The 22,125-nt window shown below is 47.6% G+C and overlaps 2 protein-coding genes across 7 annotated transcripts; both read right to left on the reverse strand.

Moving 5' to 3' along the window:
• Positions 1–1,354: 1,354 nt before the first annotated feature.
• LOC4325699 (uncharacterized) lies at positions 1,355–2,068 on the reverse strand. Its single transcript, XM_015787029.3, has one exon. The coding sequence runs from the start codon at positions 2,036–2,038 to the stop codon at positions 1,568–1,570; it is 471 nt and encodes a 156-aa protein (XP_015642515.1). The 5' UTR covers positions 2,039–2,068; the 3' UTR covers positions 1,355–1,567.
• A 2,097-nt stretch (positions 2,069–4,165) lies between these two features.
• Positions 4,166–21,683, reverse strand: LOC4325700 (LEAF RUST 10 DISEASE-RESISTANCE LOCUS RECEPTOR-LIKE PROTEIN KINASE-like 1.2). 6 transcript variants are annotated; one of them, XM_066308969.1, is made up of 4 exons: positions 20,772–21,683; positions 5,741–5,773; positions 5,367–5,621; positions 4,166–5,195 (listed from the first exon to the last, which is right to left on the reverse strand). In XM_066308969.1, exons 1-4 carry the CDS (start codon positions 21,679–21,681, stop codon positions 4,258–4,260), a joined length of 2,136 nt encoding a protein of 711 aa, XP_066165066.1. In that variant the 5' UTR covers positions 21,682–21,683; the 3' UTR covers positions 4,166–4,257. The 6 variants fall into 6 exon arrangements, with proteins under 6 accessions (XP_066165066.1, XP_066165071.1, XP_015642171.1 ...); XM_066308974.1 differs by lacking the exon at positions 20,772–21,683 and adding an exon at positions 14,574–15,426; XM_015786685.3 differs by lacking the exon at positions 20,772–21,683 and adding an exon at positions 12,699–13,654.
• Positions 21,684–22,125: the final 442 nt, after the last annotated feature.

The raw sequence follows: 22,125 nt of genomic DNA on the forward strand, positions 1-22,125 counted from the left end.
AACCGTTAGATGGAAGCCTGTGGCTAGGCTTCAAGGTTCTTCACGTAGCGTACGGCGGTACGGGCCAGGGTCCATGGCCGCGGCCCGTAGAGCCACGTCAATTTAAATCTTAGCCGCACAATCGTCTCCATCCAGCGGTTGTATTTGTCTGATTGGGGTTCGGAGAATTCTTTGCCGAACCCCTACGAGCCACTGTTTCCCAATTACGGGATAACACTACCGATCGGTGTGACTACATGTACTACTCCCTCTCTACTCTATCCACAATACATGTATGAATCTCTAATATATTTTTTTCTCCTAAACTAATTATCTCTAAAATATTTTTTCTCCTATAATTATCTGATCTACGATTCAATTACATTATTTTAATTGTTGATTTTTTCTGTCCGATTTTCTTGAGGACTCTCGATTTGGAGTTCCCTTCAAGTTTACCGGCTGCCTGGCAAATGTTCCACCTTTCCCCGCAATCTTGGACCATTTTTTTTTGTTTTGTAGCTCATATATTTGAGGCTGGAGTTGGTAGGGAGAGCTCAGAGCTCCCACGAAAGCCCATGAAAATGGGCATTTGTCTTGCATGTTAGCCTGTTAAGGCGACTCGGGTTCGGAAAAGAATTCCCCGAACCCCACTTGGTCCAAAGCAACCGTTGGATGGAGGCGCGTTTGCGGCTACGATTCAAGCTGACGCCGTAGGGTCTATGGACCGTGGGCGAGGCCCAGTTACGTGAGCCCAGTTTCCGTTTAGGCCAAATAATGTCAGCCCAACGAAACGAGGGCTGGCCATTCCAATGGTATCGTTTGTGTCACTGAAACGAACCTGGATTTGGTCTAAACGAAATCATCAGGTGAAACTGGCATTTTGTGCTAGCTGCTGCCTAATAGCTCAGTCAAGGTCCAGCCGAAAGCAGTTGGAGCATGCAGGCAAATCCAAACAGACATGACCCAGATTTCCTGCCATCCTTGGCAGTTCTCGTGCTAAAAGCAAAGCTAGCCAGCATAGCTTTTGGTTGTATAGCACATTGCCAAGGTGCCAAGGTGCTACGTCACATCATTTTGAAAATTTTAAATTCAATCTAAGAATATCTCGAGAGTATCAAAAGCTCCCAATGATCAATTGGATTTGTCAAAGACCGAGCAGCAGATCGCTTCACTGTACTTCGTTTCCTTTTTCTACGAATCTGTGCCGCGAAAAATTTTAAAATTTAGCTTCCTTTTACTTTAAAACTATCCGTAGATTTTTTTTAAAAAAAATATTTTTTAGATTTATTTCTAGAGATGCTTTCATAATTTCAACGATAAGTGAAAAACAGAGTAGCAGGGTTGCAATTTTGCTTCACAGCAAAGACACTGGACATGTTCAAGTATGCTGTTATGCACCGACATCGTTGATGATTACAGAACAGTGATAGAAGCATCAATAGCTAGTATAGTCACATACTGCAGCAAGCAACGAACAAAGAAAGAAACCGAGCAACACGCAAAGCTACACTAGAGTATATGCATACTGCAATCGATTGATTCAATTCCAACGGATTTTACCGGAATGTCATTTCTGGTTTGTCCATGCTCACTCCGGGATGGCGACGAGCACCGGCCGCCACGGTCTCCTCATCATCAGCCGCCGCCGGAGCCCGCCGAACATGAACCGCCGCCGGCACTGCACGGCCGCACCATCACGGCCGCCGCCCGACGACGTCGTCACCATGCCGTGCGCCGGCCGAGCCATCACTGGGTGATGCAGCCCCGGTGGTGGTAGCACGACCACCGGCGCCTGACCATCTTTCTTGGCGCACAGCGACGCGTTCCGGCAGGTCACGGCGGCGTCGTCGATGGCGCCGTCGTCGTCGGCGTCGTCCGACACCAGGAGCTCCTCCAAAGAGCTTCTGCTGGTCAAGAGGAGGCTGCTCTTCTCGCCGTCGTCCTCCTCCCCGGCAGCCGCATAATCCGGCCTGTAACTCTTGCGGCGGCAGCAGAGAAGGCGGCGCACGAGCACCCAGAAGCTCTTCACCCTTGGCCTGTAGAGCGTCGTCCTGGCCATCTATCCTCCAGCCTCCAGGTCGCTCCTGCTGCCGATCTCAGCTAGGACAGTACAGTTATATACTACTCCTAGCAGCTAGCTAGTAGTACTAGTATTCTCTCTCACTTAATTTTTCAGCTGGTTGGTAGCCCTGAGATACTGTTGCTCACTTGGAGATGATCTGGGATTCTGGAGCTAATCCTCGAATTGTGCTTTACCGTCTTTAAAATTTGCCATATGGAATTCTTTTATTATTCCTATGTCATCTGTCCGTGCTAGACCTCAACTTCAGGAATAATGTTATCACGCCACCCCTGAATGTATAGCTTCACACTTTCTTAGACACCTTTCTTATGCCAAGGTGAAATCTGTAAAATCAGTCATGAAATATACTGTATTCTACGTGACGATTTCATAGTTTAGGAGTGGCTTGTGAGAGCCGCAATACGCAGCAGGCTGCCATATGGAGGCTACGAGAGGAAGACGCGGGAGTTGTCTGCTGATCCAGCGTCCAAAAAGAAAGAAAGAAAAATGCGCGGGAGAGTACGTCGCATCAGCATCACCGTCAGGCGCTAACTGCCCGGGCGCTAAAAGACGCGCGAAATTTGGTGCGATACTGTTCGAATCATCGGGGGAGTCTCCCCCTCTGCTTATTACACCAGTGTATGCATGTCATCTTCGGATCCCAGTGAGATTTGGACGAAACAAAAGCATCGATTTATGCGTTGGGGGGTGATGGGGTGATTTGACGCGTTCATTCGAGCAAGTCGCTCTGTGACTTTGTTCCCATGTGACATGGGAATGGTGTGTCGTCTTAATGAAAGAACTTGTCTGATAATGTTGAAGTGGGGACCATGGAAGATGTGCTTAGTACTATTATCATTATCTACATGGATAAAATCACTGATATTTAGAGATAGAGATAATTGTACAATATCATAGTCCACTATACGTGAACAAAATCGAAAAAGGCAAGCTCGCAAGTTAGCGAAATAGTGAAAACTTTATCCTGTAATTAAGGCCCACCAATACCTCTTCTCCCATTCCCGTTCAACGTCGACGAAGTGGCTAGCCGTCACCCATCCTTGTCCATGGCCACCCTCCATCCCTCCCTCTTCATCTTCTTTTTTACTCATGCAGCGCTACCTCTAGCTCCGTCGAAGCTCCGGTATCAATAGTCGACTGATATTCCCCTTGCAGGAACTCCGTCTATTTGTTATTGTTGCTCCAGCCACCACGCGCCGCATTGGGCTCATGCTGACCTCTCTAGAGCAGGAGCAGTGGCACGGCACACACGATGTCATTGTGCCTATGGTGGTGATAGTTGATGTCGAAGGAGAAGAGAGGATTTGAGTATATAGCTAAAAGTTTTTAATTTTGAATTGGGAGGATTTATATTTGAATTGGAAGTTTTCGTAATCTCAAGGTGAAAGTTCCAGATATTCAATTGAAAATTTTGTGATTTAGAGAAGAAAGTTTTAGATTTGTATTGAAGGTCTTTGACATCTGGCTAACTTCGTCTATGATTTGCCGGCCTAGTGAAAAGGCCATAATGTTAACAGCACCTGGCCCACTTAATCGAAGGCGTTGTAATGGGCCTAGAAGTAAGTCCATCCAGCCCACGGATTACAGCAAGCGCTTCAAAGCGCCGCCGCGTCGTCTCCACGCCTCGGGCCTAGGGCACGCGCCGACTCGCCGCCGGGGAGACCGGGCGGCCGGCGAATCCCCCACCCCAAAACGGAGGCGAAATTTAGCACGGGCTGTGCGCGGTCGAGCGTCCCCGGACTCATCGGCGTGGAGAGACGAGGACGCCGCGCGCGGCGCGGCAGGTTAGATTTGGATCCGCGCCTGCCGGGGGATCAGACGAGAATCGGTTGCATCTGCCACTGCATTCTTGCAGCCAGGTACGCTTTGCCCGCAATTCCAAATGTTTGTGTTGCAAATTCGTACATGCAGTTCATAGGAAAAAGGGGAGGAATGCTTGCAAAATTGCAACCTCTAGTTAGGGTAACAATGGGATGTGTTCTCCCTGATACCACTCGCTAACCTGAAATCATGAACACACTGAACACTAGATTACACGAGATTGTTTGAACCCTGTATTTCTCCTACCGCATTCACCAATTGTCTGAATTTCTGCCAAGCTCATAGTCAAACACTTGTAGTATTAATTAGTCCATCAACCAAGAGGGGACAACTTAGTTATCCTTATTTCATCAGAATCAATACAAAGTTTCTCATCATCCGCTAGAGTTTGATGCTACCGAGTGGTTAGTAGATTGGCTATGAAATCTATGGATTACTGAGTCAGGCGAATACTGTAGGCTGTCCTTCAGCAGATGCGAATCTTCCTTTGGAGACGCATTCTTGTTCATCTTTTCCGCTGGACATTCCCCGTTCTTGATACAATTCAGGACCTCCACTACCTCCTTAATTGGTGGCCTGCTCTCTCTGTCCATCTGCAAGCACTGAAAGGCCAGCTCGGCCACCAGATCTACCATCCTCTTTGTTTCACTGTCAGTCTCATAGCCGATCTCTGGATCAACCAACTGATCAACTTCATGGTTCTGAATTCTGTTGAGAGCCATGTTAGCCAAGTTAATGTCACTGTGGCTCCTGGACATGTCCACAGCTGGTTTTGAGGAAATTAGCTCTATCAACACAACACCAAAGCTATACACATCACTCTTATCGGTTAGCTTGTAGCACTGGTGGTACACTGGGTCAACATACCCTGGTGTGCCCTGTGGAACAGTTGATACATGGGTGACTTCAAGCGGGAACAGGCGCGATAGTCCAAAGTCCGCAACTTTGACATGGAAGTTGTTGTCCAGCAATATGTTGTTGGTCTTGACATCACGGTGTATGATTTCAACTGCATGAAGGTATGCCAGTGCCTCAGCCGTTTCTATCGCAATTGTCATTCTTACAGGCCATGTGAGGCCTCGTTCTCCTGCACGGGGTCCATGTAGATGGTCTGCAACTGTCCCATTTGGGATGTACTCATAGACCAAGAGAAGGTCACGGCTAGAACGAGACGTGCAGCCATATAGGATAACAAGGTTCTGGTGCAGTAGGCGGGACAAAATGTCTACCTCATTTAGGAATTGCTCTACTCGTCTGTAGTTGTTCTTGTAAAGGCGCTTCACTGCAACTACTCTCCCATCCCGGAGCTTTCCTGAATGGCAGAAAGGAAGAATTGTAACTGCTAAGTTAATAGGGGAAGTTATCTATTATGGAACAAAGTTCAACGGAGCCCCTGTCGCATGCAATTAGGCATGCTAATGAGGAAGTGATTAGATGAGAAATCTATTAACAACAAGGGAGTTGTGCAAACATATTCTCCTACCTTTGTAAACAGTTCCAAAACCACCATCACCAAGTTCCCTCGAGGCACTAAATCCAGCAGTAGCCTCTTCAAGTTCCTCGTAAGTGAATATATGGGGAGAACCACCCAACTCAAGGTCTTTGCTGTATGATTGCATTGAAGATGAACTATGCATGAGATCTTTCAAATCTCGGGTTTGTTTCCTCTTCTTGCGTTTGTGCCAAGCAAAAATGAATATAGATACAATCAATAATATTCCGCCGCTTGATCCACATGCTGCAATAACAGAGACAGAGCACTATCAATATGTGAGAACCAAGGATCTGAAGCATATCTTCATAATTACATTTTGAATGGTTGGGGAAGTCCAAGAAACAAGAATGAATTATACTCACCTATTCCTATTATGTGACTCTTGCTTCTTGAACCTGCAGAAGAACAGACTTTTAATACCTTGCACAAATATGCCATGAACAAATAGAATGATCATTCATAATCACATTGTTAGGGTATCATTGCTCCCCTAACCCCCTGTTGAAACGAAGGACAGTGCTTATACAACTTTTCAGCCTAATTCAACAGAAATACAGATGCAATTTATGCTTTCCACATGTTTGGAACACACTAATTAAGGATTAGAAAATGAAAGGGTATTTGCTGTCAATCAGATGAGGGATTTCTTCGTCAGTCAGCAATCAGCAGAAGAAAAATTGGAACATGGTATTGGTATGATATCTTTATCAGATAGTGTAGTTGAATACTTCAAACTACACGTAACACGTTTGACTAGGATTCCATAAGCTGCCAAATGCCAATGTTCCCATCAGTGAAATAATTGTTTGATGAGAAACTAACAACCAAAACAGCAGGAACTTGAAGCAAACACTCATAATTCAAAACAAAAATATCAATATCCACTTTGCATTTTATATTCTTATGAACATTGCTGTGACAATGCTGTGTTTAATTTCTTTCCTCGATAGCAAAACTAGATGTCACGCGCATTATTATAATAAGAGTTTATCTAGTGGACATTAGGCCACAGTAGCATGGAAATCTTCCTGTATAACGAAATGATGTGTCATTCTTTTCTATATATATAAAGAAAACTATCAACTAGATGAACACACTTTGGATGCATTGAATCGGTTAGGATGGCCTAGGCTGCATGTTCACAGAACTATGTTAAAATTTTTATTCTAATTGATAATTGACTGGACAAATTTACCGTGCTCTTCCGATTTTCTGAACTCTCTACACTTGTCAGGGTGCATCCCGTCGGGGCAATTGCAGGCGAACTCCAGGTCGTCGCTGTACGTGCAATTCCCGCCGCTTACTTGACATTTGGGACAATCCCCTGAAACCACCGCCCACTCTAGTAGAAACCCACTCCTCATGCTGGCAATATAGCCGGCCATACTCCCATTGTGACGCTGAACGATCGGCACAACCGTGAAGTTACAGCCCGGTGGAATCCCATCCTCGTGTAAATGGTGGTCGCTGACGAGCCGGACGGAGGAGTTTTGGTCATCACAAGGCAGGCTATGGAAGCCGGGAGGAGCAGCCGCCGCCGGAAGTGACTTGTTACACGAGAGGAAGCGCAGCTCTGCGTTGGCTTCGCTGATGACGAACGGCGCCTGCCAGATGCCATCGGAGATGTTGAACGGCGGCGCCGGGCAGCCGGTGGCGAGCGGGAGATTCTCGTCCACCACATGGACGGTGTGGTTTCCGGTGAAGATATCAACAACGCGATACGCCTCGTAGATGGTGTGCGTGAGGTATGCGCCGGTGGCGTTGCACTTGAGCTGGAAGGGCGGCGACCCGCACGGCGGCCGGCCGGGCTCCTCCAGCCAGAACGGGTAGGAGATGGTCAGCTTGCCGCATGGCGTGGGCAAGCAGCCAGGACTAGACGAGCTCGCCGGTGCCGGCAACTCGAGGAAGGAAGCTACCAGCAGTAGCAGTATGAGCGGAGGCATATCTGGTGGACTTGGGTACGCAAATCAACTACGGAATGCAGTGGTGAAATGGATTATATGAGAGAGAAGAAGGGGACGAGAGATCGAGGGATGGGATATGAGGCGTGGGGCAAAAGGACGGTGGCGAAGCGGTTTTGACCGGTCAAAGTCTACGGATTGAACATACTGCTACATTGCTACTACTCTCTCTGCTGCTACAGCTTCTTGACGAAGTACTCCGTACTATTTTCTCCGTTTCATCACTATAGTATTTTTCACGTTTATATTGATGTTAATAAATCTAGATAGGTATATATGTCTAGATTAATTAACATCAATATTAACGTAAGAAACGCTAAAATGATTTACATCGTGAAACGAAGGGAGTATAGTTTTTGCATATATTTCTCTGATTTCGATATCCAAAGGTCGGAGATGGATTAGCGATGACGACTGCCTTATCAACCAATAAACAAGTCACTGATTGATTAACGGATTCGATAAAGTTGACACCATAAATTTTACGCATTTCCTCCTCCCGAAAGTGATGATTAAATGGATAATTTCGCGAACGAACTTACCAGATGACGGCGTCTCTTGCCATGTCAAGAGGAAGCCGTCGCGGATGAGCTGCTCATAGCTCCTCGCGTCCGTGCCCAGCACCGGCACGACGGTAGCATTGCAGCCTTCCATGTAAAACGCCGGGTAGTCGCCCGAATCACTGTAATTCCCTCCTACGCGAGCAAACGTCTTGTTGCCGCACCTCGTCTCCACGAGGTCGTCGTCTCCGTCCCGCGGCACAAGCGCCTTATTGCAACTGTACAGGAAGAGGTTGAGATTGGTGGTGCTGATGGAGAACGGGAGGCCGACCTTGGAGGAGGTGTTGGTCCTCGGAACATGGCAGGAGTATTCTTTGCTGACGCCGGAGAAGACAATGAAGTCACCGAGCTTGTGGATGTCAGAGACGAGCAATGAATTGTTGCCGTAGAAGATGTCGAGGATCTGGATCCGATATCTGGGCTTGTAGTAGCCGAGGTATGGAGTGTCGTTGTGGCAGATAACCTGGAATCCAAGCCAGCCGCATTTGCTCTCCGTTGCCTGCTCCGGCACGACGGCGAACGGCGACGAGATGGTCACCTTGCCACATACAGTACTGGCCGCGCAGCCTTCTTGTGGACGATTGTCTGCCGCCGTATTCGCTGCTTGACTCGCCCAGGCGAGGCAGGCGAACAAGAGGAACAAGGAAGGAGAGGGCATCGAAAACGAAGAGGATGAATTGGTGATGTGTTGTTGATGAGGATTGAGGAAGACATGAGAGAATTAATACTGCTACTTCTTCTTCTAGTACGATACATTTAACTTTGGGAATTCTCTGTAGTGGCCGAAAAAATTGACTGGATAATGGCTGTCTACGGCCTCATCGTCTTGCCGTATCGGTTCCAATTCCAACAGATGTGCATGGTCTTCTCAGTCATGTACCAGAACAGGATCGAAGATTGGAAGGAATGGCACCGGAGTGAGATGGAATGCGAAAGGACGGTCATGGTCCACTGCTTTGATCACTTTAATTCTAGTTTAATTCTTGCTCATCCCTGTTGCCCAGCCGCCACGATTGGGCAAGATGACGACCCTATCAGCCAATCGACAGATTCCCTGTCCTACACGCTGATGAGCGAGAACCGTATTCTACTAGTACTCGCTTGGAGATCGGAAGTATCAGGATATACAGTGGATTTTCTATACGAACTTGATCCTAATAGTTTCAGGGAGGGTGAACTTACCAGAAGATGTCACTGGCGGTGGCAGGTCCCATGTTATGAGGAAGCCTCCACCCACGAGCTCCACATACCTGCTGGCGTTCGCCTTGCCATCAGGCGGTTCCAGCACCGGCAAGAAGACGGTGCTGTTTCTGCTGCAGCCTTCCAAATAGTACTTGTCGTAGTCGCCCTCCCCGTGGAAACGCCCTCCCAGGCGAGCAAACGTGTTGTTACCGCATCTCGTCTCCACGAGCCCCAGTTGTTGCTGCTGCTCCGCCGGCGGCGCCTCGGTGCAGTTGTAGAAGACGAGGTTGTGATTGGAAGGGCTGATTGTAAACGTGATGGGCAGCTTGGCGAAGGTGTTAAACACTGGGATACTGCAGCCGGTGGAGTTATTCAGGCGAGCTAGCTTATGGACATCAAAGACGAGCATAGTACGGTCCCCATATGATATGTTGATGATATCAAACCCGCTGTCTGTAGAGCTTCGAAGAGTTGCGACGCCGGTGGAGTTGTTGCAATATACCTGGTAATCCAGAGGACCACACGGCTTATCCGCCTGGCCCTGGATGATCCAGAACGGAGAGGAGATATTCAGGTCGCCGCATTTCTGGCTGCCCAGGCAGCCTCCTCCTCCTTCCTCCTCGGCTCCCCTCGCCGCCGCGGCGAGCATCAGCGCTAGCGACCAGGCCGAGACGACGACAAAGAAGAAGCTCGGGGACATCGAGACAGAAAGAGGAGGAGGGGGATAGGGGATTTCTGAAGGAGATGGAAGTTTGTGGGGGAGATGGAAGTAAGAAACTTTGCACACGGGAACTATTCCTCTGTGTCGAAATGTTTGACCTGATACACGAACGATCGTCGTCCACGCGTGCGAGTTTCCGGGGTGCCCTATGGGCAGCTAGCTGTTATAACCGCCCTGATGTGACTGGACCAGTTTGTCCGGACTCATCGTCGTGTACTCCTATTAACCCTCTTCCAGCTAGCTAGTGCACGCTGCTGTCCACCATTGTTTTCTACCTGTTGTATAACAGGCTACTACGCCCTTTGTTCCACACCTACTCTTGCCGGTAAGCAGAGACTAGTCCACTTTCCAACCGGTCAACGCTTACCTGTACGGATGTAACTAAAACTAAAAAAAAACTCCTACAGAATACTTCATGTGTTTAATAAAAACCTACCTAATTTGACATATCCTAATATTATGAGAACTTGTAGATACATTTTTCTGAACCTAATAATATAGGACAGAAGGAGTACTTTCTGATAAAAACGTGTTAATATCTAGTATCTTCTCTCTAACCAAAAACCTAATGCAGATTGAACACATATGTGCTGCGTTGCTAGTTCCTACCACTAACCAGTACTCCCTCCGTTTTAGATTATAAGTTGTTTTGATTTTTGGTCAGTCAAACTGTCTCATGTTTAACTATGTTTATAGATAAATATAATAAAGTAATACTCAATTCATATAGTTTCAAATTTAAAACAGTTAATACTCAATTCATATAAGCTAATGACTCATCTTGTTTGTTGTATCTTCTTAATTTTCTCATTTCATCACTCAAACACAATCTAAGGATTATTAAGTGGATTGTTGTACAGATTATCTACTTGATTGTAGTTATAAATTAAACATTTAATAAATGAACTTAAAACAAGTGTGCAATACAATAGAATATTTTTTTGAGAAAATATATTTTAGGAGCGTAGAGCACAAAATTCATTTCAACAATTTGGAAAGTAATTTTGAAAAAAAAGTAAGCCTAAAAATTATGTAGGTATCTATCAACTCCTAGAATCAGAATCTTTGCAGGAAAGGCATTAGCATTTGGTACCATATTTTGCCGAAATCTATGTCATTATCAGCAAAGCTCACAATGCTCTTTTATGTAAAAGCACTTGGATAGACTCATAGACCGGAATTAGCTTAGTGGTGGCAATCTCTAGTACTATCGTTAATGGGGGCACCAAGGTAGTATATTGTTTTGCATTTTCTATATATTTTTTATTTTTATATAAGCTTTCATTCCCCATTGTATTAAAATTTCAATACAAACTACACTGATTAAAGTTCATAATTTCATATTTCTAGCACTACCGCATTTCCTGTTTTGAATTTTTCATATATTTTTTGAGGGAACAGTTTTTCATATCTGTTTATTGCATTTTAAAGTTTTCTTTTTGGAAATAGTAGCGTTTAAAAGTTGAGAAGGGCAGTGTGTACTCCTTCCAGTTTCAAAATTATTGATGTTTTGAACATGATCTCACATACCAAGAAGTGATTTACTCCATATTACAGTATCAATTTACTATTTTACCATATTAAATATAGTATTGTACTCATGGTAATCACTACACTGCTGCCGTTGGTTTGAATTAATCACCTGTATCGGTGCGAGCTAAAGGTCCAATTCCCTAGCTTTTTTACTTGGTTTTTACTTCCAAGCATGTAGGGCAAAGCGGTCCAATATAACATGCTAAGATAGAAGCATTAACAATTCGCAATCACCATTTACAAGGTTAAAACATCAAGATTTTTGTACCGGAGGGAGCAGTAACTAAGGTTAAGAAGCCAATAGATCGCACCATTATGATGTCTTATATGTTGAGCTTTCCATTGTGTTTCCAATTATGTCTGCGTATATGTTGGGCTCCAAAAATTTGAGAAACGTCCAGGGTCTTCCGGCTAGCTCCACAAGATGGTGAACGAGACGATCTGGGTTCAAAGTATCAACCCTTCTAATTATTTGATATTAGGTCTTTCCTTAATATTCGCTTCTTTCGGCTCCAAAAATTCATGGCCCGCCACTTCTAACAACTCCGATTGACCGCTTTCGAAAGATATAAAGCGTAACTTATCCCGTTAGCCTTATCAGTTCAAAGAAAGCCCCTGGTAGCGGCTGGTGCGCCGTGCACGATGCCAAATTTAGCCCGTGCCCATCTGTCCCCACTATTTTGGTACTTCTACGCAGAATGCCACTTGGTGATCATGTACTAATGATTTACATTGTCACCTACTATGAGCATTAGTTTATGGACCAGCTCAACACACTCGAAGCTTCAGGCAACTACTGCTAACGTCTTATTTGTCCTAATAATGAACCAGTTCACTAATGAGAATGGTGAATTTTCGGGGGAAAAAGAAGAGGGGGAAGCAGAAGGATCAGAAGGATCTCTGCCCTGGGAAGTTGGGAGACAGAGACAAAGGAAAGGACGGAATTCATGCGTTTACCCAAGAATCAATCACGCTGGGTGGTCAATGGAAGAACCAGTGACTAGCCGCCCATGTCAACTCCTGCCTGCAGCCTGCTTGATAAGTCGTCGTCAACGTCACCACCGAGGCAAACCCTCCCAAAATTTACCACCATCTCTGCAGCTGACTAGCCAGCCGCCCATGTAACTACCCGAGACCGCGAGCGAGCGAGAGGTTGAGTAAAATCCAAGGACATTGACGTGGGCCAGTAATTCAACTCCAAATCCACATGGGACCTACGAGAGATTGCAACTTTGGGATCGGAGTACATGGCTACCGATCGCAACGCGCCAATTTGGCCGTCCAGTTAACCGTACACCGAGCCAAAATCTTCAACTAGCTAACACATGCGTCAGATTGGGCGATAGGCAAGTGTGGTACTCACCGGGGCATGTCGAGCGGCGCAGCTTGCCGTCGGAGCAGAGGCACGCGAACGCCGCCGCGGAATCGTTGATGTACCGGCACTGACCGCCGCTCCCGTTACAGGCGTCGCAGTCGCCGAACCCGTTCTTCTGCCACTCCAACACGAACCCCTTCTTGAACTGCGGGCTGTAGTTTGTCCCCGCCGTCAAGTTCGCCGGCGAGTCCGGCCACAGCACCGGCAGGTACGAGTACGTGCAGTTCCCGGCTTTGATCGCCGGTGGATTATCACGGTCGTAGATCCCGCCGAGGTACGCGTAGATAGGCTTACTGCAGCTGGAGATGGTGGCGTTCACAAGGCCGTCGATCTCCGGTGGCTCCGTGCCGTTGCAGCTGTAGAGGAAGCAGATGGCCCGGTTGCTGCTGCTGATCGTGAACGGGCTGAGGGCTAGGCTGGACGATATGTTGAAGTCGGTGCGGCACACGCCGTCGCCGCCGTCGGCGACCCTTTTGTGTGCCGCGACGAATGAGCTGCTGTTGTAGTCGATGCTGAGGACGAGGATTTGCGAGCCCCTCAACGACGCCACGCCGCCGTTACACCACACCTCGAAAGCCGGATGGCCACAGGAGGCCAGAGCTGACGACGGCGACGACTGGTTGGACTGGTTGAAGTTGGGGCCGCCTAGCCAGAATGGGTACCTGACGGTGAGGTTGCCGCATGTCGCCGGCTCGCACTCGGCGCGCGCGCGGTGGCACAGGAGGAGCAAGGAGGCCAAGAGTGGCAAGCACAACAAGGTCGGGTGCATCTTGCCGCTCGTGGAGCTAGCTGCTACACAATGGAGGCCGGATTGGAGAGCAGCAGAATGCTGGAAAGGGAGGGGAAGGTCTAATGCTCGAGAAATGCTATTGCCATTGCCTTGTTTTTCTTGACTAGTCTTTCCGATTTGTTAGACTTTTTTTTTATCAGCAGAAATAATGGGGAAGTCAGCATCGTCTCTGACTTGTGAGGAGGGAGACAAGGACAGTTTTAATCTTCTAATCGCGATGTAAATAAACTAGTGGTGCAGGTCAATTGTCGACAGCGTTATGTCATTCATGCCGTATGAATCACTAGTGACTATTCCTTCTTTTTCTCCGGGGTAAGTGAAAACTTGGTGATGGGTCACTCATGTCGTAGTGACTAGATGGAATTATCTGAGCACCGACTTGGAAATCAATTTAGACCTTACAACTTGCAAACTACTCGTGTGCTAATTAAACTTCAGTATTTTAAAGAAACGGATGAACAACTCTGAGGGCTTCAGCTGAAAAATATTTGCACCTAACATAGCGTGTTATATATCTGTTTGAATACGACTGGAATTCCCCGAAAAAAGAAGAATACGACTAGATTTACCAGGGGATGAAAGATAAGTTAGTAGGTTAGTAATTTTAGACCAACCGTTTCTCCTGATTTTGACTTTTGCAGGGAGTAAAAAGGCCGTGATGGTAAGTAACTCTGATTAACGGACATTGGTTTGGATCAACGGTCAAGATCGGCTGGTGGAATCACCTGTCACGATTCTGTCCTCTTGTGTGGGTTGGTTCTACCGGCCTACAAGTAACCTACCACTAAAAAAGAGTTTTCGAGGAATATATTATCTGAATCCATCACTAACACGTCGATTATTTTTAGTTCCTTTTGAATTTATACTAATGACACGTGTGTGCGTACTATTGGCACTCCCCAGTTGACAATGCTAGTCAAACTGATTCGGTATGTTTTATCAACGGTTGAGCTGAAATGGTCAAACTGATCATAGTCTACTCATTTCGGCTGCTACGAGCAGATGATTTTTCGGCTGCATGCGCGGCAAAAGAAATGCAGAGGTTTCAACGAGTCGCGGGACAAATCACTCACCGCATGTCGCCGGCTGCAGGCGGCCGCCGGGGCAGGAGCACCCGAACCCCATGGCGCCGGCGTCGTAGCGGCACTCCCCGCCGCTGGCGTTGCACGCCGCGCAGTCGACCGGCACCGACGTCCACTCGAGCAGAAATCCGCGCCTCACGAGCCCCGCGTAGTCACGCGCCGATCTCAGCTCCGACCATGGCAGCACGGGCACCACCGAGTACTGGCAACCCACCGTGTCCACCGCCCGCGCGGGGCCGCCGGGATCGTACATCCGATTCAGGGACAGGAACCACTCGCCGCCGCCGCTGAAACCGGTGCAGTTCACCGGGAGCGACCCCGTCGGCGGCGTCCGCGAGCAGTTCGCGGAGAAGAGGAGGCCCGCGTTGGCGCGGCTGACGGCGAGCAGCGAGAGCGCGAGGCTGCTGGACATGTTGAACCGGGTGGCGCGGCAGGCGGAGCTCTCGACCAGGTTGGCATGGAAGGCCACGACGGAGCTGTTGCCGTAGTGGATGGCGAGGACGCGGAGGTAGGAGCCGTTCAGGCTGGGCGGCGGCGACGCGGTCGCGCCGGTGGGGTCGTCGTCGTCGTCGCAGGTGACGGCGAAGGTAGGGTGGCCGCAGTAGGCAGGCTGCCGGCCGCGCAGCCAGAACGGGTACTTGATGGTCAGGTTGCCGCATGCCGCCGGCGCGCAGCTCTCGCCGACCAGCTGCGCGTGCGTCGCGGTGGCGAATACAGCCAGGAGCACCAGTACTAGCGAGGTGTTTTGAAACATTTTCTTTTACGGTGTATGTGTATCGATACCCAAAAAGAATTCTAAATCCCCCGCGTCGCTCTCGCGCGAGCGGCTTGGGGGGCGAAACCCTAGCCGCCCATGCCGCCACTCCCCCTCCTCTTTCTTCACCCCGCCGCCGAAGGCGGCGGCGAGGCCTTCCACTGTAGCAACCCTTTCCTTGGCGCGAGGAGGACAGAGTTGGGCTGACGATGTCTACCACCACGGCCGGAGGCGACGACGGCGGGGCAGCTCGGGGTGGCGGCGGATCCGGCACTTCTTTGGCCAAATCTGGCCGCCCCACGTCCGGATCGGGAGCGCGCGACGGCCAGGGCTCGCCGGCGGCGCGCGGTCGGCCGCGGGGCGTCGCGGGCAAGCGCGGGGTGGCGGCGCGGCGCGGCCTGGTGACGGCGGCGGATCCGGTGGTGGTCGGATCTGGCCGCCCTACCCCCGGCGCGACGGCCGGGGCTCAGAGGCGGCGCGCGTGTCGCGGCTCGGCGCGGGCGGCCGTGGGACACCATGGTCCAGCACGGGGCGGCGGCCGGGGGTCGGCGCGGCGGCAGCAGCCCTCACGGAGGGCGGGGCCAACTGCATCCAGCGGCGGCCTGGGCGGATGGACGGCGGCGGCGACCCTCCCGGAGGGTGCGGCCAGATCGTGGCCCGTGGTCGGCGCGGCGCGGCATGGGCGGTCGGACGGCGGCGGTCTGGCCTTCTGGTGCAGCGGTGGTGGCGTTGGGGTGGGCATGGCGGCTCGTAGGCACTGAGGCAGGGCGTGAAGGGAGTGATGGCAGTGCTAAGGGAGCTGGCGGCAGTGGGTCGTCTTCCTCGCTGCCGGCCTGCACCCTCGCCCTTCCTGAAGCTCATCCCCTTCTCTGTGGGGAGTTTCTATGTTGGATTGAGGCGGCAGCCGGTTAGCGAGGGGAGCTCAGACCGCCAACGCGACGCCGTCCAATTCCGGGTTCTCCTTCGGCCAAAGCTGGCAAGGAGGCTGGCGGGTGGCGGGACGGAGGAGGTCTGGGCCAGTTCCCAGGGTAGCGGCAGCTCTATGCAGCAAGTGTGGTGGTCGGCCGGTGGAGGGGCGCCGGCGCGGTGTGGTGGAGGCCTCGTGCTGATCTGCTTGTGAGGTGGTTCCTGAGTTGATGGGCGACGAACCTCAAGCAAGGTTGAAAGGTTTCCGGGTGAAAGCCTCGCCTGATGATTCATCGGGCTGGCAGCGGCTACGCTTTTGGGCGTCGTAACCTCCTTGAGGGCGCTGGCAAGGATACCTTTCTCCCTTGGCGAGTTTTCTCTAGGTGAAAACCACATCTCCTTAGATGGGCGATGGCGGCATCCTTGATGTCGTGACCTCCTTGGGGGCATCGCTTTTAGAGTCTCGTCTTTGTGGTGTTGTCGTTGGCCCGGCGGCGATCGGCCACGCATAGCGGGGGTCGTCTCGGTGCTAGGTTTTTCTCTCAGTGGGTTGTGCTTGTGTGATTAGCATGTGGCTTTGGTTGTGCATTTCGATGCACCTTCGACCTCGACAGTCTCTGTCGAGTTTTTTCTTGTAACTTTATTTCTTCTTAATATACTTGGATGGCCTCCTTCGGCCTTCCCGGCGATACCCAAAAAGAGGTATAAATGTTTATTTATGGGATTTTATCATCTTAAGGTTGGAGTCTCAATCAAGTTGAATGCAGGGATGAATATGATCGATGAGGTAGCGGTACAAGAAAAGTGCCGATTTTTCTGACATCTGACACTTTCTACCATGTTCCATTTACACACTGCGTGGTCACTGGTTAGCAGGCAGCTGTTAATTAGAATCTAATTTTGATCCTTTTTATTTTCAACAAAATGATTTTGATCAATTCAGCCAGCATCTTTTACAAGCATTGCTCAGCTGACATTGATGCTTGCCGACCAAGGGGAATGTATAAAAAAATGCAGAGAGTATTCAGAGGTCTAATTAATTAAACTAATGGAGGTGGCGACTGGCGACGGCTTTGGCAGGAGCAAAATGGGTAATTGTGGGAGGATCCGTAGAGTTTTTCCCTTTTCTTTTTTTTTTAGCTCTATAGGGTTTCTTATGAAGTCTTAAAAAATTAAACTCGAAACATTTGTTTAGGAGTATCATGATGTATTCTATCAACAACATAACTGCTACATATGCGTACCATAATAAGTGCATTTCTAGCATTTAGAAATCAAAATATCTGGAAGAAAATTGACCTTTATGTTCATCATTAAGGCTGAGTTCTTTCCCCAAATTTCCCAACTCAACTCCTTCGTGTTCCACATGTATGCTTTTCAAACTGATAAATGGCGTGTTTTTTTAAAAAAAAGTTGCTTAAATCATATTGTTCTATTTTTGAAAAAAATAACTAGTTAATACTTAATTAATCACGTGCTAATGGACCGCACCATTTTCCGTATGCTGGAAATGTGTTCCCAACACACAACAACGAAAACAACCTAAATAGGGGAGTGATTGGGAGTTGAGGGTGTTTGGGGTTAAAATAGGAAGAAATCCGAACAAGATGTGATTGATAAGACAACAAATAATCTAGAACACTATTTTATGAGACGTTTGAATTCTAAAAATCAATGTTTTAAATAGCGGGCTAAGGTATTTAGCGGTTAACTTCTCAAATAGCTATAGCGGGCTAAATGGAGCTATAACGGCTAAATTGTACATGAGAGCAAATAGCTAGAACCCTTCTCAAACAGCTATAGCGGGAAATAGCGGCCGTTTAGCGGGAGATTAAAACCCTGAAAAATGCACTTATTATGGAGCGAAGGCGGTACAAAATTAATATACTAGTGTGAAAGCACTTTTTGAAGTATTATTGTACTTGTAAAATACTTACTAAACATCTTATGATTTGAACAACTGCTGAAAAAGGTGGAGTTTTTATATATAATTGTTGGATAGAGAAAACATTTTGATTGTGTTAATTTGTAGTCCGTCTAGTTTGTAGGGATATTATTGGTTGGTAAAATTAAATTGGTCGGATACATATTATAAAATGTTAATGATATGTAAAATAAAATATAGAACCACATGTGTGATAATATTCTTACTTTAGCCCGCGCCCAACCACATGAAGTTCGGGGCACTAATAAAACAACCATAGTGATGTTCTTTATATGTGGACTATAGACACATGTTAAGTTCTTTTCAAATTCATTTGCAAAAAAATCAGGTACCAAAATGTTTCTATGCAAAAATTTTCCATTTATAAAGTTCTATATGAATAAAAAAATATGTATAAACTTTTCATGTACATTTCTTTATAGGCCGAAACATTGCTCGTTGGACCGAAAGCAATATATTTGTGTTGGTGACAACTGACACACACTGCTGTGCATGCATTAGACCTATCCGATGAATATATTACACTCCAGAATTTTAGCACCAAACTAAGCTATACCATATTTATGGATGTGTGTATTATAAAATGTTAACAATACTTCAACTAAATAAAATATTGAGACATATTTAATTTGTAGTCATTTTTGTGTCAAGATTTATTCTTGTCCTAACCAAAGGTTTGGTGCTGGTATATATAGAAACCATGGTGATAGTTAATTTTTATGGGCTAAAGTGTGTCAATGATTTAGGCTACTTAACCCCTAGGAGTGTTAGACAAGAATAGCAATCTTGGTCATTGACTCAACGTTGCCACATGAACTCCCTCAATGGTAAAAAATGCCATCAGTCCTACTGACATTTTTTCTCGATAAAAAAAGTATAGCTGATAAAATCATTTGGCTAATGAGTACTCTAACGTCCCTCCAGAATTTTAGCATCTCAAATTGAGTTCTACCACGTTGATGGATGACATAAAGGTGAACACTATAATAATGCGAATTAAATTTAGAAATATACTGTTCATTCATTTTATTTTTAGAAATATTCGGAATTCAAAACTTTTTACAAAAATATACCGTCGATCTCGCACAACCGTTGCGCGAAAGTGACGTGGACGTGACATCATAGGCGGTATCGCGCTGGGAAAAAGCGAGACCGCGCGGTCTCGCGAAATGGAAGAGCGAGACCGTCCGGTCTCGCTTAACCAATCAGCGATACAAGATTTCAAAATGGTTAATTAGTGATTAATTACCATGATTAATGGTTAATTAATTATTAATTAATCGCTAATTATTATTAGTTAAATAATTAATTAGGTCATTAGTCACTAACCTAATGTAGTTTAGGATGGTGTCGCTCTCTGCTTGAGCGAGACCGCTCGTCCTTACCGCGCTCTTGCGCCGTCACCGCGCGAGACCGCACGGTCTCGCGCCCTAGCAGCACGAGTCCGCGGGGTCTCACGCTTTCTCCGCGCGATACCGTCCTCAACGTCACCTCTGCGTCATTTTCGCTCAACGGTAGAGCGAGATCGATGGTATATTTCTACAATAAAATTTACATCCCGAATATTTTTAAAAATAAATTAAATAAATAGTATATTTTTAAATTTAATTCATAATAATGCTTCCCCATTGACTGTAGAATTGCACGTGGTTATTATTCACTTATTCAGAAAACAGAGTTAGGTTCCGAGAACAAGGATAGCTTTTCCTGAACACTAACCAATGCATCACCACCGATAATATTGATTGAGCTAAGTGTACCAACTGTGATTGAGAAGAGAGATAGAGAAAAATGAGAAGATAAGTAAAACTACGAGGTAAACTATTAATACATAATTAATTAAATATGCTTATTTTAAACTTGAAAAATCTATTAATATGTTTTTTAAAACAACTTTTCTATATAAAGCTTTTTTTAAAAAACACAACGTCTAATAGTTCGGGAAACTTGTGCGTGAAAAACGATGCTCTTTCTTTCTCTCTGTACATCATTTGTTGAGTTGTGATCCAAATTCATTTGCACTTAATAAAGACCAAACTGACCCATTGGGTTGTGCACCTGGGGACGCCTAGGGGTGCGGGGGCGGAGTCCCCGCGGTACGAATCGTCATCCCTTTTAGGGTTCCACTTCATATATATACCTCTTGTAAGCTGCCGTGCAGCGCTGTAACCTCACCCCGATATAGTGAAGATATTTTGTTGGCTGGCGTCCGTGGTTTTTTTCTCACCCCGATATAGTGAAGGGTTTTCCACGTTAAATCTCGTGTCTTCTGTGATTGATATATTATTTTTTATCGTTTATTTGCATATCGTTTTCTAACATGATTCGCTGGCCAAGTCGATGTTTTGTTCGTTTTGGATAGCCTATGTAACTGTAGATGGTCAGCTAATTGGGTTGGTAAATCATGCCCGTGAACAACCATTTTTCTCCCAACAAGGGTACGATTTGTCGATATGATCATCTATCATTCCATCTCGTTAGGGCTAGCGAATCGAAATCACCGCAAAACAGAAACGAAGGGAATGCTGATGAAAAAAAAAACGGAACGGGGAAGAAATGGGATCGTAAGCGGAAACGAACTTACCACACGTGAATCCGGAGGACGTCAGGCCTTCGGGGCATTGGCACTCTAGCCCATCGTAGGTGACATTCACCCGACACCAGCCGCCGCTCCTCGAGCAATCTTCGCAATCGTCCGGCCCCGCCGCGGCCGTGTAGTCGAGAAGAAATCCACCCTTGATGAGCCGCTCGTAGTTCTTCGCCACCGCACCGTCGTACCCCAGCACCGGGATCATTGACACCGTGCAGTTCCCCGGCAGTTGTCTGAAATCGTCATCAGGCTTGTACTTCCCCGCAAGCCAGGCATACGAGTTGGACGATTCATTTTTCGCACAACTCACGGGCGCCCAAGAGATTGGAAGCTGCCGTCGACTCTGGCTGCAGTTGTAGAGGAAGACGAGCTCCCGGTTTATGGGGCTAATCTTGAACTGCGTGAGGCCGAGGTCGGAGGAGGCGTTGACAAAACTCTCGATGACGCACTGGCCGTCCGTCAGCTGCTCGTTGGTGACCATGAAGGAGCTGTTGTGGTAGAAGATGCGCTGGATTTGGTACGTCCAGATGCCGTTCTTGAGGGAAGCATTTCTATGGTCGCACGTGACCTGAAAAGTTCGGTAGCCACACTCCGGCGGATGCTTGCCGGCGAGCCAGAATGGATAGCCGATGGTAAGGTTCCCGCACCTCGCCGGCTCGCAGAACGGCGATGTGGTGTTGGTCGTGTTTATGGCATCAACGGTGGAGCTAGCTATTGGGAGAGTGATCAGCAGTAGCATGGCTAAACAGATCATGGCAGTTGCAGGAGCACGAAACGGATGCATGCTGCAGTGGAAGCGATCGATCACGCAGCAGATTTGGGCGAGACGAAGAAGGCGAGGAAATGATGATGCATGCATCGGGGAAGAAGATAACGGATTGGTCAGGCAGGCAGCGCGAAACATGTTGCTTGCCGAATGTGTTGACCATTCCTCAGTCTCCTTGTTGGACCATTCTTCTCCGGTAGCTGATGCTGCTTATTGGTCACTGATGTGGACATCAGCGAGTGCCGCCCAGTGGCACAGTGGCAGCTCACCAACATGTGGGGTCCTCGCTAAATCGGGCCCACCTTCCAGTGACCGCAGAGGATTAGGACTACCCACGGTGGAGACCTATTCGATTCAGACTTGGTTTTGGAAAATTCGGGGGTAACCCATCCGACGCGAGAAAAATAACGGTCCTTCAATTCGTTCTAACTGAAACGATGATGACTGAGCAGTAGCAGACTAGCAGTCTCACGTCGCTGGAGAAAATATGGTCTCAAGAACTCTCAGCTGGATTATTCTACGTGTTACTACGTAGTATGTGCGTGTGGATTTTTGTTACGCATTCTGAACAGTGTCCTTTTT

Source organism: Oryza sativa, chromosome 1 (assembly GCF_034140825.1).
Source record: "Oryza sativa Japonica Group chromosome 1, ASM3414082v1".
In the NCBI taxonomy this organism is placed as follows: Eukaryota; Viridiplantae; Streptophyta; class Magnoliopsida; order Poales; family Poaceae; genus Oryza; species Oryza sativa.

Excerpts from the sequence above, each read along its gene's own strand:
- LOC4325699 (XM_015787029.3), bottom strand. The coding sequence starts at position 2,038 with ATGGCCAGGACGACGCTCTACAGGCCAAGGGTGAAGAGCTTCTGGGTG.
- LOC4325700 (XM_066308969.1), bottom strand. The coding sequence starts at position 21,681 with ATGTTTCGCGCTGCCTGCCTGACCAATCCGTTATCTTCTTCCCCGATG. Across the intron at positions 5,774-20,771 it reads GTCCTCCGGATTCACGTGTG|GTTCAAGAAGCAAGAGTCAC; the intron begins GTAAGTTCGTTT and ends GTTCTTCTGCAG. Across the intron at positions 5,196-5,366 it reads TTTTGGAACTGTTTACAAAG|GAAAGCTCCGGGATGGGAGA; the intron begins GTAGGAGAATAT and ends TCTGCCATTCAG.